The 15020-nt window shown below is 37.1% G+C and overlaps 1 protein-coding gene across 3 annotated transcripts in view; it reads right to left on the reverse strand.

The window, feature by feature from the left end:
- TRAPPC13 (trafficking protein particle complex 13) overlaps positions 1-15020 on the reverse strand; it is a 61577-nt gene that overhangs the window by 4962 nt on the left and 41595 nt on the right. For 2 of the 3 annotated variants that reach the window (XM_006870985.1, XM_006870987.1), the window contains 4 exons: positions 10859-10931; positions 9532-9576; positions 4458-4475; positions 2182-2315 (listed from right to left, as the gene is read on the reverse strand). In XM_006870985.1, coding sequence (XP_006871047.1) covers positions 2182-2315; positions 4458-4475; positions 9532-9576; positions 10859-10931 — 270 coding nt within the window. The remainder of the gene's footprint in view (positions 1-2181; positions 2316-4457; positions 4476-9531; positions 9577-10858; positions 10932-15020) is intronic. The other variant, XM_006870986.1, reaches the window with a different exon arrangement.

Raw genomic sequence — 15020 nt, forward strand, 5'->3', positions numbered from 1 at the left:
AAGTGGAAAATGTTGATGTTCTTTATAATAGAAGATATTGGAGATATAACAGATATACCTACCTACTCCTCATTTACTGACACTCATTTGACATTTTGCAGTTATGACAACAGTAAAAAAAACCTACTACCAACTATTCTGCGCATTAATTACATGTCTGACAGTATTGAATGCTAAGGTCCCTGATGGTGACCATAGTGGGTGGACCCCTTGTGCACAAAGAAAGGAAGCTTATATTGCACAGGATTTCACTCCTTAGGACAGGAGAGGGGACAGTTTTCCTGAGCAACCAGGGTACTGGAAAGAGCAGAGCAGGAGCTGGAGTGGGCTATGAAAATGGGATACTGTCCATCAGGTCCTGAGACTGGGGCAGTGGCAGGTGGTGTTTTAAAGGTGAGTCGGCCTTGGGACTGAAGAGAAAGCAGAACCTCAGGGTATGGAACCAGTTTCCAGTCCCAAGGGCTGGGTTGAGCCAGGGTCAGAAAAGGGCCTGAGATGTGGCACTCAGGTGCCCCCACATCAGCTGAGTGCTACCTACATAATGCTCCATTCGGGGTGGGCACAGGTGAGGGAAGGACAAGCCTCCTAAGCAAGGGTGAGGTCAGCAGGTGAGTGGCCTGGCAGTTGAATTTAAGGTCAAGGGCAGAGGCTGGGCCTGGCTGTCATAGTCTTAGAAGCAGCTCTGGATTGTTGATTCTCATGCAATACGGGGACAGAGGGAGCAGGGTCACCCAGGGAGAACACAGAGATTCCTGCGTGAGGGGCTGGCTGGGGAATCCCTTGTGGTACTAGGTACCTCCCACCTGTGGACAGCTAACAAAGCCAACCAAAGGGTATTTTGGGGGCATTAATGACAGGGGTGCTATGGATTGAGCTGGGCCACCAATCCTGAAAATACAGTGAGGGCAAGAGAGGGAGGGGATCCCAGGGATGGAGAAAGGGGTAGTACTTGGGACACCTCGCCTCTGGAAAACTGGATAACCCTCCCCTGCAGGTGGAGAGTTCTCCTGGGGAAATGTGGGAGGGAGTGGTATGGTGGCAGGTAAGCTCAGTAGGGGGCTTGATGGGACATTCACAGCTCAGGTGAGGTGAAGTAGTCACTCCAGTTTCATATAACACTGATGTTCACATAATGACCTGGTGGATAAGTGGTTAAGTGAGGAGTGGGTGTAAATGAATAATGTAACAGCAATCAGGACATTAAGTACCATGTCCCTTTTATCTAAAATTGTCAATGAAAATAGTTTAAGCAGCAGCATACTATCCTTCTTTATATTATCTGTAAAAAGACAAATGTACTACTTTTTCACACACAAAAAATTAAATCATCTATTCCTATGTCCACTACTTTTGGTGGTGTTAGAGTATTCCTTCTTGTTGTTATGTACTGTTAAGTCAGTTCTGATTCAAAAGTAGGGTTTACACGGAGCAGCTGGTGGGTTTGAACTGCCCACCTTGTAATTCGAAGTACAGTGCTGATCCTACAGCGCCACACCAGGAGTCCAAATCATCTACTCCTTTCGCTGTTGGGAGAGTGTTCCTTCTTAAGACTCACTGTCATCCTTTCCTAACTTAGTTTTCACTATTCCTTCCCAAGCCTCAGTTTCATCATTTGTAGGACAGGGATGATAGCATATTTATCTCATCAAATTATCACAAGATTTAAAAGATCAAGTTCTTAAAATAGTTAAAACATAAAATACAAAGGGCTATGATTCTTGTTTATATGTAGATAACTGAAGCACTGATGTAATATTAAAATAATTATAAACTACCCAGGATTTCTGGTGTGGCGCTGTGAGTTAATGCACTGGACTTCAAGGATGGCAGTTCAAACTCACCATTCGTTCTTTGGAAATCCTATACAGGGTTGCTAAGAGTTAAAATACAAAATACAACAAAACCTCATGAGGCAGGCTTGCAGAATGTGCCCTTTGGTTGTTTAAATGATTATATATTCCTGAGTGTTTTTGTGTATATTAAAAAACAAAACAAAAACAGAGGGAACAGAAGCAAATACTGTTAAATAATGATGCATGGAGGGGACTGTAATCATTACAGTGAAATAAAATATGATAGGATGAGTGTAAAACCGATGTTCTCCCATGTAAACGATCTTTCATTTCACAATAAAAACTTAAAAAAGAAAAAACAAATACTTAATACACAGTTCAAATTTACCTTTCTCCAATTTGGTTGACAGAATTTAATTCTGCTACATTGTACATAATAGATGGCTCCAATGATACCTTTTCCATGAACATTGGTGAGTTTGTAATATTCTGAATCTGGGCTTCGAGAAATACTTCATCAGTCTGAGGGCATGAAAAAAATACCCACCAAAGTGTGATGGTATATTAAGGATTTACCTCAACAACAATAGCTGATCTATATGAAAAAATATTAACCACAAATGTGATTAGTTCATGCCTGCAAATCAAAGTTATCATAATTAATGCAAGAAAAGAAATCTTCATCCCAACATAATTAATAGGAGCAAAGTCAAGTGTTAGTCAACTGATACCTCACTAAACAATGGATGGGGGATAACAAATATATTTTGCATTAATATTTGGAAAATATTTAACTGGAATTTCATTCACAAATATTCTAAATCTTTTAGTAATTAAAATGTTAATGTATATTTTATCTGAATATACCTGTGCAATAATTAGTTTGTGATATGTTGTTAATGTTGTCGAATTGGTTCCAACTTATAGCAGCCTTGCATAGGGTTTTCAAGGCTTTAAAAAAAAAAAAAAAAAATCTTTTGTGGGAGCAGAAAGCCTCGGATCTATCTCCTGTGGAGCAGCTGGCAGGCTTGACCTGCAGGCCTTGTGGTTCCCAGTCTGGTGCTAATCACATGGAGCCACCATGGTTCCATAATATAATGAAAGATAATCTGTTCTTTTTTAAAGCTAGTACAGTGATCACTTGGATTGTGAACACTATTGTAAAGGATTTAATGTTTTAATTACAACAATTTGTAAATGGACATTGATTTCTTCTTGGTTTCTGTTAATACGAAGGGGCTTCAAAGCATTTATGGAATTAAAAGACAATGGAAAACCGTTTGAAGCTCCCTCATTCATATTTAGGGTTAGAAAAGCATATGTGAACTATACTGGACAATCTTTGAGTTTTAAAATCAAACGAAAGGTAATTTGTAGCCCCTGTGATGGATTTGAATATAGATACTATTCAGCACCATTTCAGTCATCAGATATTTTAAGTATTTAATTTTATATAAATTTTAATTCTTTAATTGTTTATGTTAAATAGCCGTTTTTATGCTATTTGATTACTATCGTTATGTAACTGAAGGATAATAGACTAACTTAGCTCAACTTTGAAACAAAAACTTACATAAAAAAATGGTAAACCAAGGATATTTAAGAATTATTTTATTTGAAAATTCTATACTAAAAAATACACACAAAAAACAACCTGCGACTAAAAATATTTTGACACTTACAAACTTCTGAAATACTAAAATCAGGATAATGTATATCATTTGTAAAACTAAAATGATGACATTACAAAATAATGATTATCTAAGATAAAGCAAATTCTTTAAACCTGACATGTACACAAATGACAATAGTAATAACCATTTATCAGTAAAAGATATGTACAATTAAGGGCATTATTCTACTCCCTTTTCTCAAAAAAAAGGAAAAAAATAATGAAATATATCCCATCAATCCATTGCTTTAAAAAAAAAACCCAAAACCATAAACCCACATTTTAATTTTAAAAATGCAATTGTCTGCATATACTGAGGAAGAGTTCATGTAAAATGGTAGAAACACAAGCAGCATCATAATGGAAAACCAAGTTAGTCTGAACAGTTAGTATAAAGTGATTTGATGTTAAAAAAAAATTAAGATTAGGATTCAGTGCTGAGGCATTTGATGTTATTAAATGTACAATGCCACATGAGCAAATGTTGCTTATCTGAAATAGAAATTTGAAAATGTGACTTTAGCCAACTTTAAAAAATTTGCTTTTCTTTTGTGACTGCTGTCAAAAGGCCCATTTTCAACTGATTTATACTTAAAACTAAAATCACCATGCATTTGAAGATGGATTTCAATGATATAATCCATTAAATAAATTGAAAAATAGAAATATTTTATAGCAAGGTGTTGATAATCCTAATGCCATTTTTAAAAGGGTTACCAGGTGTCGTTTTAAAAACAGTTCAAGAAACACTAAAAGCAAGAACTGCTTCAATAAAACAATTTAACTTTTGATCACTCCCCCCCAAATTAAGACAATCAATATAATTTAAAAATGGCATAAAAATTATATACAGTTCTCTGAAATTATACATGTGGTATTCACAACTAACTTTGCTTTTCCATTATATTTTGTAGAGAGATTATTAATTAGGAAGAGTCAATAAGTGGTAAGTAAGAAAAGCATATAATTTTATAATAAAAAAATCAAATTACCACAGAACTGAGGTCACTCTAATGGAAAAATAAAAAAGAAAAATTAGAAAAATCAGAGATAAATGTTAAAGAAAAAGAATAACTTTAAAATAAAATGCATTTCTGCATTTTTTTTAATATTTACTAAACAAGACAGCATTAGTGAACAAGAAAGTAAACAGAAAGCAATATGACATAAAGGAATATGACAAACTATTTCTCTAGAGAGGTGAAACTGCTCAGGTTAAATGACAATGGTATAGAGAAGAACACTATAGCTGATAATTAAACAGGAGCAAATACTTAAGGGCACATCTTAGAGGAGAGAGGTATAGTCCATGCCTTTCTAGTTCTTTATAATAACCTACATTGTAACTCTCTAAAGATCATTTAGAATGGATGTTTATTATTCCCATTCTAAACAGATAAATTCTATGTTGTTGGTTGCCATGGATTCTAACTCATAGCAACCAGGTAAGCAGAATGGACTGCTCCATAGTTCTCAAGGCTGTGTGACCTCTTAGAAGCAGACAGGCAAGCCTATCTTCCCTGGCATCTCTGGGTGGGCTGCAACTGTCATTTTTTTTTTTTTTTTGCTAATATTCAAACAAAACCATTTAGCTTCTGGTGTGGCATTATAGGATAAGCACTCGACCACAAAGTCAGTTTGAATTGCAAGGTCAGTGGTTCAGCTCACCACCTGCTTCTAAGAAATGGTATACAGGGTCGCTACGAGTTAGAAAGGCTCGACAGCACGTAACAACATCATCAAATTTATTTTGGACTCCTGGTGTGGCGCTCTAGGATCAGCACTGAACTGTATACCATAAGGTCGGCAGTTCAAACCCAGCAGCTGCTCCTTAGAAACTATATAAAGGATCACTAAGCTTTGGAATCGACTTGACAGCAACTTGTGGCGCTGTGGACTAATGCGTCAGACTGCAAGACATTTGAACTGCAGGGTCACTATGGGTCAGAATCGACTCAACAGCACTTAACAACAACAACAAGAAGCTTATTTTATCCTGGTGAGTCTTTGGTGATTTAGAGTTCCATGTTTCCCACTTGGGGAACGTGTCTTGACCACTTCAGTTTATTCTTTTTTTTAACAGATTTGAGTCTTTCTTTCGTATGTATCTCTAAAACTATTTATTCTTCAGGGGTCATCTTGAATATCACCTTCTCTGTCAAATATGTAACTGGAAATCCTTTTCACTTCTGTTTTCCTACAGTATAATGATTGCTAAGTGCCGTCAAGTTGGTTCCGACTAAAGCGACTCTATATAAAAGTTCTAAGGAGCAGCTGATGGGTTTGAATGGCCAACCTTGAGGTTAGCAGTCTAGTGCTTATCCTACAGCAACAAACCAGGACTCCACGATGCTTGTACTTCATGATATTTTATTCCCTCAGATCATAAATCATTATATGATTAGTGATTGGGACCTACCAGCCACTTTACAGGAAAGAGGTGAGGCTTTTTGCTCCAGCAACAATTTACAGCCTCAGAAGTCCTATACAGAGTTAGTCGCTATGAGTCAGAACTGACTTGATGTCACTTAACAACAATATTGCAGTTATGTCACGTCAGTCTCCTCCACTAGATGTAAGTTCCCTGAGCACTGGGAAGATGTCCAGTTAATATTTATTTCTATCTAATACCGAGCAGGAGATTCTATACCAAGTACATGACCAAGGCATTCTGATGTCACCAATCTTCTTTAAGACTTTCTTATCTTCTTGTTAAGTGCCATCGAGTTGGTTCCCACTCATAGTGACCCTGCATAGGGTTTCCGAGGAGCAGCTGATGGATTTGAATCACCAACCCTGTGGTCAGCAGTCCAGTGCTTATCCTACACTGCCACATCAGGACTCTTTATCTTAGAAGACTACAATGAAGTTTCTCAGGCAATTTCTTTTCCTATTGGTGAACCACTTATTATTACCAACAGCATCAAAAACATGGTGGAGACAAACAGGGTGCTAATAATATACAAGACAGAGTGAAAAATTATCCACACTCTGGCCGCAGAATTTATTTTAATTAACTTTGAGAAAAGACATCATTTTCCAACATAATGTCCTTGTTTTTCACTACACTTTGTCCATCTGTCAACAAACTTTCATATTCCCTTATAAAAAATGCTTTAGGTTGAGCTGCAACCCACAAATGCACTGCTGTCTTCACTTCTTTATCAGAGGTGAATCTTCATCTTTGAAGGGCTGCTTTCCTTGAAGGGGACCAAAAAGGTGAAACCCTTTGGAGCAGGATCAGAACAACAGGAGGATGGTTTAACACCTCAAAACAAAGTTTTTGCAATGTGTCAACAGTGTGTGCAGAGGTGTGAGGATGTGCATCGTCATGCACGATCACAATGCCCTAGGATAGCAGTTCTCTGTGTTTAGGCTTCAGCTCCTCAGTGAGCATCTCACTGTAATGAGCACTGTTGATGGTTGAAACTTTTTCCTAATAGTATTTCAATACTGGCCCTTGAGAATCCCAGAAAGATATAAATAAGAATTTTTCAACTGATGGTTGACCTTTGAACTTTTTCTTGGTTGGCGATTAAGAATGTTTCCATTCCATACTCTGCCACTTTCAGGCTCTTAGTGGTGAATCCATGTCTTTGTGATGAATCCATTACTCTCCTCAGCTTAAAAGAAACTTTTACCTTACTTCGAGTATTTGTCCAAATTATGTTTCCAGATGTCCATGATCACACCTGCACAGCAGTGACCTTGAATGGAAAGCGCTAAGACAGTGCAGCCAACACAAGTTTTAATATAATTGGAGTGTGGATAATTTTTGACTCACCCTTGTAGGTATTCACAGACAGTGTTGTTACTGTTAAGTGCCACTGAGTCGGTTCCGACCCATCATGACCCTATATAGGGTTTCTGAGATCGGCTGGCATGAACAATAGTAGAGAGCAATATGCTTCATCTACTGACGGTAGTGTTGTTGAACGACTCCTCCAATCTACCAGAAATCCCAATTGTGGTCAATGGGTAATAATGAGTATCTCAGAGGGATACTGTTGCTATTGTTATGTGACATCGCATTGGTTCCAACTCATAGAACAGGGTTTCCAAGGAGCATCTGGTGGGTTTAAACCCCCGACTTTGCAGTCAGCAGTCTAGTGCTTATCCTACACATCCTAAATGCCATTTATTCACTCTTGATATTTAAAGAGATGTCTGTTTTGAGACATTCAGAATTTTACTAAAAAAATTAGCAAAAAGTTTTTAGGTTATATTTGCATATAATGTTAACTGAAAAAGAAGCAAGTGAAATTATTATTATGATTATAAAAAACAGATTATGATATGTAAGTGGTAATGACTGAAAGAAAATAGGGTTTAATGAAGTTCAATTACTTGTTAGTGTGGTGAAATTTTAGGTTTTTTTTCTTTTGGTGGGCATTTTGCTGTTATATTCATAGAAATGACTAGAAATTTAAAAATTTAGCTGGCAGGTCACTCCAAATATTAATGTTACAAAACTACATGACAAGTGTCAAAGGTATCACCATAATTTTCAACAAAGAAAATTTTAAATAGCTTAATTAATAATTTTTCTAGGAGTCTTCTATAGAAAAAGAACCTTCTTATATTCCTATTTGTTTTTATTTGCTAACCTATTCTATTTATTTGCAATCTATTCTAACAGAATTAACATTCTCCACTCATACTACAGATGAAATCTTTTCTAGCACATTAATAAATTAGACTATTTAAAACTCACCAAGTTAAATGGCTATACTATAATTAATCAACAACACACTATTGGTTACAAAGTATGTGGAACAAATGTCATTTTCCAAAACTCCTATCTTCTCCCCAAAGAAATGTCAACTATAAACATTTACTAATCTCCTTAATAAGGCAGTACCTCTCATTAAGTATGTCTGTTCTTTAGCATGTACTCATTATTCCATGTGCATTACCAGCTTTTTACTGTTCTGACACTTTTCTGTTTCAACATGTACTCCAGGCTCCCCTGTCGTTCCCTTCCTCTTCTGTAAAGCTTCTCCAGACTATCCAAAATCTCATCCCAGAATGCCTCTAGCACAACTGTTTATATCATCTCTTTACACTTCCTGTACACTATCCAAGGTAGTTTTGCTATTTTATACATTTTTCCCCTTTTTCTCCTAAAAGGCTTTCACCATAGGCAGGTATAGTTTCTCAGACATCCTAGTATTTATTCCCAGTTTACTACAAACATTACACTAAGAAAATTCTCAAATGCTGATGATAGAATATCCAAAAATGTTTCTGATTTTCACAGGGTTTTAGAGAATTAGATATATAACCTTCACTTCAAAATACTATATTTGGACATCTCTGAAATCACCACTATGCTATGAAAAACATGATTGGGTGGGGGTAGGTAGAGAAACAGGGAGGAGTGCACAGTAATTTAATTTTTCTAGCACTCTTGAAGCAAAGATAGAATAGAATATTCTAGACAAAAGCTAATCAAAGCCTCCTGTGGTAAATCCTGTTTTATATCTTTTGTTAGGATAGAAGATACATGATCTTTTATTCTAAAAATTACTTCTCTCTTTTTTCAAAACTTGTTTCTACCAAGTTTTGGAAGTCATTCACAAAACTGAGCAACCTTACTCTGGCAGGCCTGGTGACTTTCTGGGACAAAAATTAATGTGCAGAGCTTTACTTGTCAATATTTTTACACACAAATTCTAAATCTACTTTGCAGCATTACATTACATGTACTTCTATTTTTTTAAAAACTCAAGACACTTAAAATATTCATCAGATTGATAATATATTTACAGCAAAAATCATAAAATGCAGCTATATAATCATTTCATGAAAAATTAGAAAGACTCACAAAATTAACAATGAAAATACAAATCAAGAAGCACTGATTTCACATAAGTTGAAAAAAGATTACAAGAGACCAAAAGTTCAAATGATTCACGCTGATTAAATTTTATACTCATTTTTTCACAAGTAATATAGTCTTATAGTAATTTACTTAATTATGATGAGAAATGCAATAAATCAGACTTCTAGTAAATTAAGATCTTAATGCTTAATTTAAAATCCCATTAGGTGCCCAACACTTACCTCTGCATTGTAAAATTTGGTTTTCACATCTAGTGGTTTGAGAACCTGGTTAAACAAAGCACATCACTCAGAGTAGACCCTTATTACCATTTGACCAGACATTTGTATTTAATCACAGGGTTTATATTGTTGTTAGTTACGTGCCATTTAATCGGTTCCGACTCATAGCAACTCTGTATAGGATTGACTCTGTGTAGGATTTCCGAGGAGCAGCTAGTGAGCCTGAACCGCTTTGCAGTCCCACAAGAGCCACACCAGGACTCATCAAAGTCATTACCCAGTATTAATTGTAAAAGACTTCCCCAGTGGGCATGTAACACTTATAAAAAAGCAAAACAAGCCTCAAATGCAGTTTTTAAAGACCACCATTATTTTATACAGGATGAAAATTACATGGGTGTTCACTCTGTAACATTTTGTTAAATTGAATGCATTTATTTTCTATACCTATGTTATAGTTCACAATAAAAATGCTTATAAACAAACAATAAACAAAACAATGGATCCTTTTAAAACTAAGTCATTCAAGATACTTGAGTTCTGCAGCAAACCAAAGGCAATTTTGCTACTGATAATACTTTTTTACTTATAAAACAAACTTAAGTTTTATATATCTTTTAAGTACATAACACCATTACCTATCTGTAGATAAAAAGAGCATTCATTCCACCTTCCCCCCTGACGTAAACACATACACTGGGTTAACCAGTGGTTTTCAATCAGTCTTTGAAAGTTGTATAAATACAAATTCCTACCTACAATTTCAGTGCCTCATGTAGACTTGAAGCAAGTTAGGTTCACTCATCCCAAGTTATCAATCTCTCTTTTAAATACTTCTTTAGAAATTTGATACTACATACATTCATTTCTATGTTGTGTGTTTTTGCATGTCATGAAAACAAACTTTTCTTTCACATAAAAACCTTCAAATTGCATTCCCGAAACATTGGCAAAGTTATTTTGCTTTGCTTTTATTTAGCACAGTTTAGTCTGATTTTAGAGTGCTAATAATGACAAGGACACCCTGGTGGTGCCATGGTTAAAGCACTCCACTGCTAAAAGACAGACCAATGATTTGAACCCATCAGTGGCTCTGTAAGAGAAAAGTACTGATGATAGTCTCTCAAAGAAGACCTGTGGGGCAGTTACTATAGTGGTACTAGGAGTCAGAATCACCTCAACAGAACACAGTAACAAGTGATGTAACAAACCCATAAATATGCAGCTTATCTGCTGTATTTGGAGCTTGTTTTCTTTGAAAATAAATAAGTGTATACTTTCAGGAGGAAAAAATCTAAAAACAATTGATCATTGTCATATTTAATACCTGAAATTTGAAGAATTTTCTAAAATACATTTTTTCTCCACTCTGAGTTGTGTAACTCACTGCACACACCAAGCTGGGGGGAAAAACAAAAAAAAAGATGTCTTAATGATTCTGAATCATTATCCATTTCATTTCTTAACAGTAAATGTAACACACCTCAGTGTGCCTCTCAGATTGAGACCATCTATGTCAGTGTGAACCTGGTGAGGCTAGTGCAGCTGAAGCTTAACTTCATGACAAAGAAGCCTGTGAGCACTAAAACAAGATTCACTTGGAAGCAGGAGGCTCCTTTCCATGGAAAGATGAAATACATTCTAAAATAAACCCTAGAACATCCAGATAAAACTCATTGTCATCGACTCACTTCTGACTCTCAGAAACCCTACAAGACAGGGTAGAACTGCCCCATAGGCTTTCCAAGGTTGTAAATCTTTACAGAATAAGATTGCCACATCTTTCTCCTTCAGAGTGGCGATGGGGTTCGAACTACTGGCGGTTCAGTTAGTACCCAAGCACTTCATCACTCACTGCATCACCAGAGTTCCTAGAATAAACAAATGGCTCACTCCAAAAAAAAGAAAAGAAATTAAAAATAAAACCACATAAAAGAGGAGAAAGTACATATAAATTATTTTTTAGACTTCAGGATGGGGGAAGACTTCTTAACATAAAAGCAATGGAAAGGAAAAGATCATCAGATTAATTGACATATAAAATTTTAAATGACATTAAGTCAAAAACACTAAAAATTAAAAAGACAACATATTGGGATAAAAATAGTTATAATAAAATGATGAGAAAAGGATAAGGTTCTTAATATTGTCAATATGTCAATAAGCAGATCATTAAGATTTCACTCAAAATATGAGCAAAAGAATTTATAATTGGCTAACAAAAATGTGTAATTCTTCAGCTTCACAAATAAAGAAACAAAATGATGAGATATAAGATTTTTCTATCAAGATCTGGTAAAAATTAACCTCTTAATTTATCTTTGTTGTTAGCAAAATACACAGAACACAATTTTTACATGTAAAATCGATGGACACTAATTTTGCTCTTTATAGTATATAACCATGACCTCTTTAAAGTGTTCAAGTGCAAAGACATTAGAGTTCGAAGACTAAGGTGTGCCTCACACAAGTCATGGGGAAAGTTGGGACAATGAATAAGGAGATTTTAGAAGAAGTGATGCATTTGAATTATGGTGTTGGAGAAGATTATTAAAAGGACCACGGACTGCGGGTAGAACAAAATCTGTCTTAGAAGAAAGAACAACCAAAATGCTCCTCAAAAGTTACGATGGCAAAATTTCTCTCATATTTCAGAAATGCTACCAGGAGGGACCAGTCCCTGAAGAGTAGTCCCTGGTAAAGTGGATGGTCAGTAAAAAAGCGAGATACCACCTAACAAGATGGATTGACACAGTGGCAGCAGCAATGGGCTAAACACATAATAAGTTTGAGGATGGCGCAAGACTAGGCAGTTTTGTTCTGTTGTGCATAAATTCGTTATGAATTGGAAACAACTCCACAGCACCCAACAGCAACCATCAATTTCAACCTTCTTTTCTAAGTTGCTCATATGCCACTAACATAAACTCACTACCCTCTTAAATTTTCTACCTAATCTTTCAAGATGCTGTTGTTAATTTTATCCCCTAGGAGCTCTGGTAGCGTAGTGGTTACGAATCGGGCTGCGAACCTTAAGGTCAGTGGTTCGAAACTACCAGCCGCTCCGCGGGAGAAAGATGAGGCTTTCTGCTCCCATAAAGATTTACACCCTCGGAAACCCTGTACAAGGTCGCTATAGGTCGGAACCGACTTGACGGCATTTAACAACAACAAAGAGATCAATCTTAAAATAGAACAATGCTCAAGGCAGAAATTGGTTTAACAAGACGTCAGGGGATATTGTGGATTAAAGATTATATCAAAGCAATAGTGTCAGGAGTTCAACAAGGCTCAATGACTCCAAATAGTCTGGATTTCATGAAAATTTGAAATTCTGTTTCCCATTTTCTCCTTTTTGATCAGGATTCTTTCATAAAACCTTTGATCAAAATGTTAAATGGTGGTAGCTAGGCTCTATCCAGTTCTTCTGGTGTCATGAGCCAAAGAAAATAGACATATATTGCATTCTTTTTCCTATTTCTGTTGCTCTTTGCGCTCACTTTAGGTGACTAGAAACCACCTGTTGTGCCTTGGATGACTGCTTACCCCAGGCACTATGCAACAAACAAGGAGGTTGAAGAGAAGCACTAAATATGCTACTAGGCCATTTACTTTGGTTGTGCCATGAAATCACGGCCCTGAACCTGCAAACAGAGAAATCAAATCCCATGAAGTATTTGGTTGTACATAAGCCAGCATCAGTAGATACTATTTTTTATTCTTCTTTCTTTTTCATCACTGTAAATATTCTCATACAATTTTTTGCTAATTCAACTTTTTATAGATATACAAGTTATGGACAGCAATCACATTCATTGGTTAAGCTCATAGAAGAAATAACCCTCCTTGCCTCCCCTCATTCTTCCCTCTTACCTTTTGTAACCATTAAGAAACTCTGACCTCTGTCTTTTCTTTTTTTATTGTGAATTATGTGATAGTTTACAGGACAACATTAGCTTTACATTCATCGTATCGTATTTCGTTTCATTGCAGTGATAACAATCCACACCATGAATCACCAAACAACTGAAGGGTACACCCCACAAATCTGCCCCTCAGCTGTCAGCACACAGACCTTTTCACTCCCTGAGTCCAAAGTCCCCAGCCACTCCAACTCTCCACGTCGTCATCTCTACCTCCATCTCTGGTGTCACTGCTTCTCTGGATAGGGTCCCGCACTCCGCTTTTCTCCCTTGATGGTCCCAGGAACCTCTGCTCCCAGACTACAAAATCAACCACTTCCCTCCTTTTGTTACAAAATGTCTACCTTTACATTTTCAACCCTCACAATTAGTCTTGATAGCAATTATTCACTATTGAACCACAAGAGTTTTATCCCCATCTCCTTTCATCAGGCCCATTCAAGCAGACTGGGAACCACTCAGTGGAGATTCTACCTACCCCGCATCCTCTGGAACTAGGATCCCTCTTGAAAGCTTGTAAGCGAGTCACTTCTTGCCTTTGTATCCCCCACTTTTGGGAAGCCAATGTCTAAGTTGCCCACCTCTGTCAACCCTGCACACTGAGGGGGTGGGGATGATCCTCGCTATAAAGATTTGTTCCCTCTTTTGAGCTACTACATAAGTATAGGTCAAGTTCATCAAAATTGTCACAGATTACTTTTTCCTTTTCTTTCTTCCTCTAGTCGAGTTCTGATCATCCAGCCATTGAAGCCAGGTCAAATGGATACCATCTGCAAGTATGGGTGTTCTTGTGCATCTCCTCTCACTTCATATCAGCTGGATGCATCACTCTATACTCTGTGGCTATGTCACTGTCTCTGGGCCCAGGAGTCCCCATGTCTTGCCACACTGCTGGCCGATCAGGTCTCCATCCGGGTTCACAGGAGTCTATTGAATACGTGGTCAGACACAGCTCACAACTTCATTGCTGTTTTCCCCCCACTTCCCCTTATCATTGACCAGCGCGGTCACCAGCCAGACCACATGCCTGCTCGTGTATTCCTCTTGAGTCAGTCTTGGAAAAGGGGTTTGCCCTGAGGGGACCCAACCACTTGCCTTGATAGCTCCCAAGCAAACAACTTGTTTGTTCTTGTAGTAGTCAATTGGTCTGCCATTATTGTTTTTGATTTTTCCTGCCGGTCTGTCTTTGAAGAAATACCTTCTGTTCTTCTAGCCAATCCAGGTTGGATTGCTTGTCCTTTCAAGTGGAAATTTCCCACCTCGGAAGCTTCTGGATGGGGTTTGGGATTCCACCTATGGTTTTATGAAATGCAGAGGCTCTGCAGGAAGCTTCCTCACTGGGCACATTGTAGCCCCATTTTATTTAGGTATTCCAATCAGTTATAGGTAGATGACAGACTTACAAGCTTTCTATGGTGATATTGCTGGCTATTTCTTTCTCTCCCCTTCAAATGCCTATTTTACAATGGTAGCAAGGGAAACCAAGATTCAAGCACACAAGCATCTTAACATTATTTCCCCTCTTTTACCCATTCAAACCATGCCTCAATCCCTGTATTCCAGAAC

Source organism: Chrysochloris asiatica, unplaced genomic scaffold (assembly GCF_000296735.1).
Source record: "Chrysochloris asiatica unplaced genomic scaffold, ChrAsi1.0 scaffold00157, whole genome shotgun sequence".
NCBI lineage: Eukaryota > Metazoa > Chordata > Mammalia > Afrosoricida > Chrysochloridae > Chrysochloris > Chrysochloris asiatica.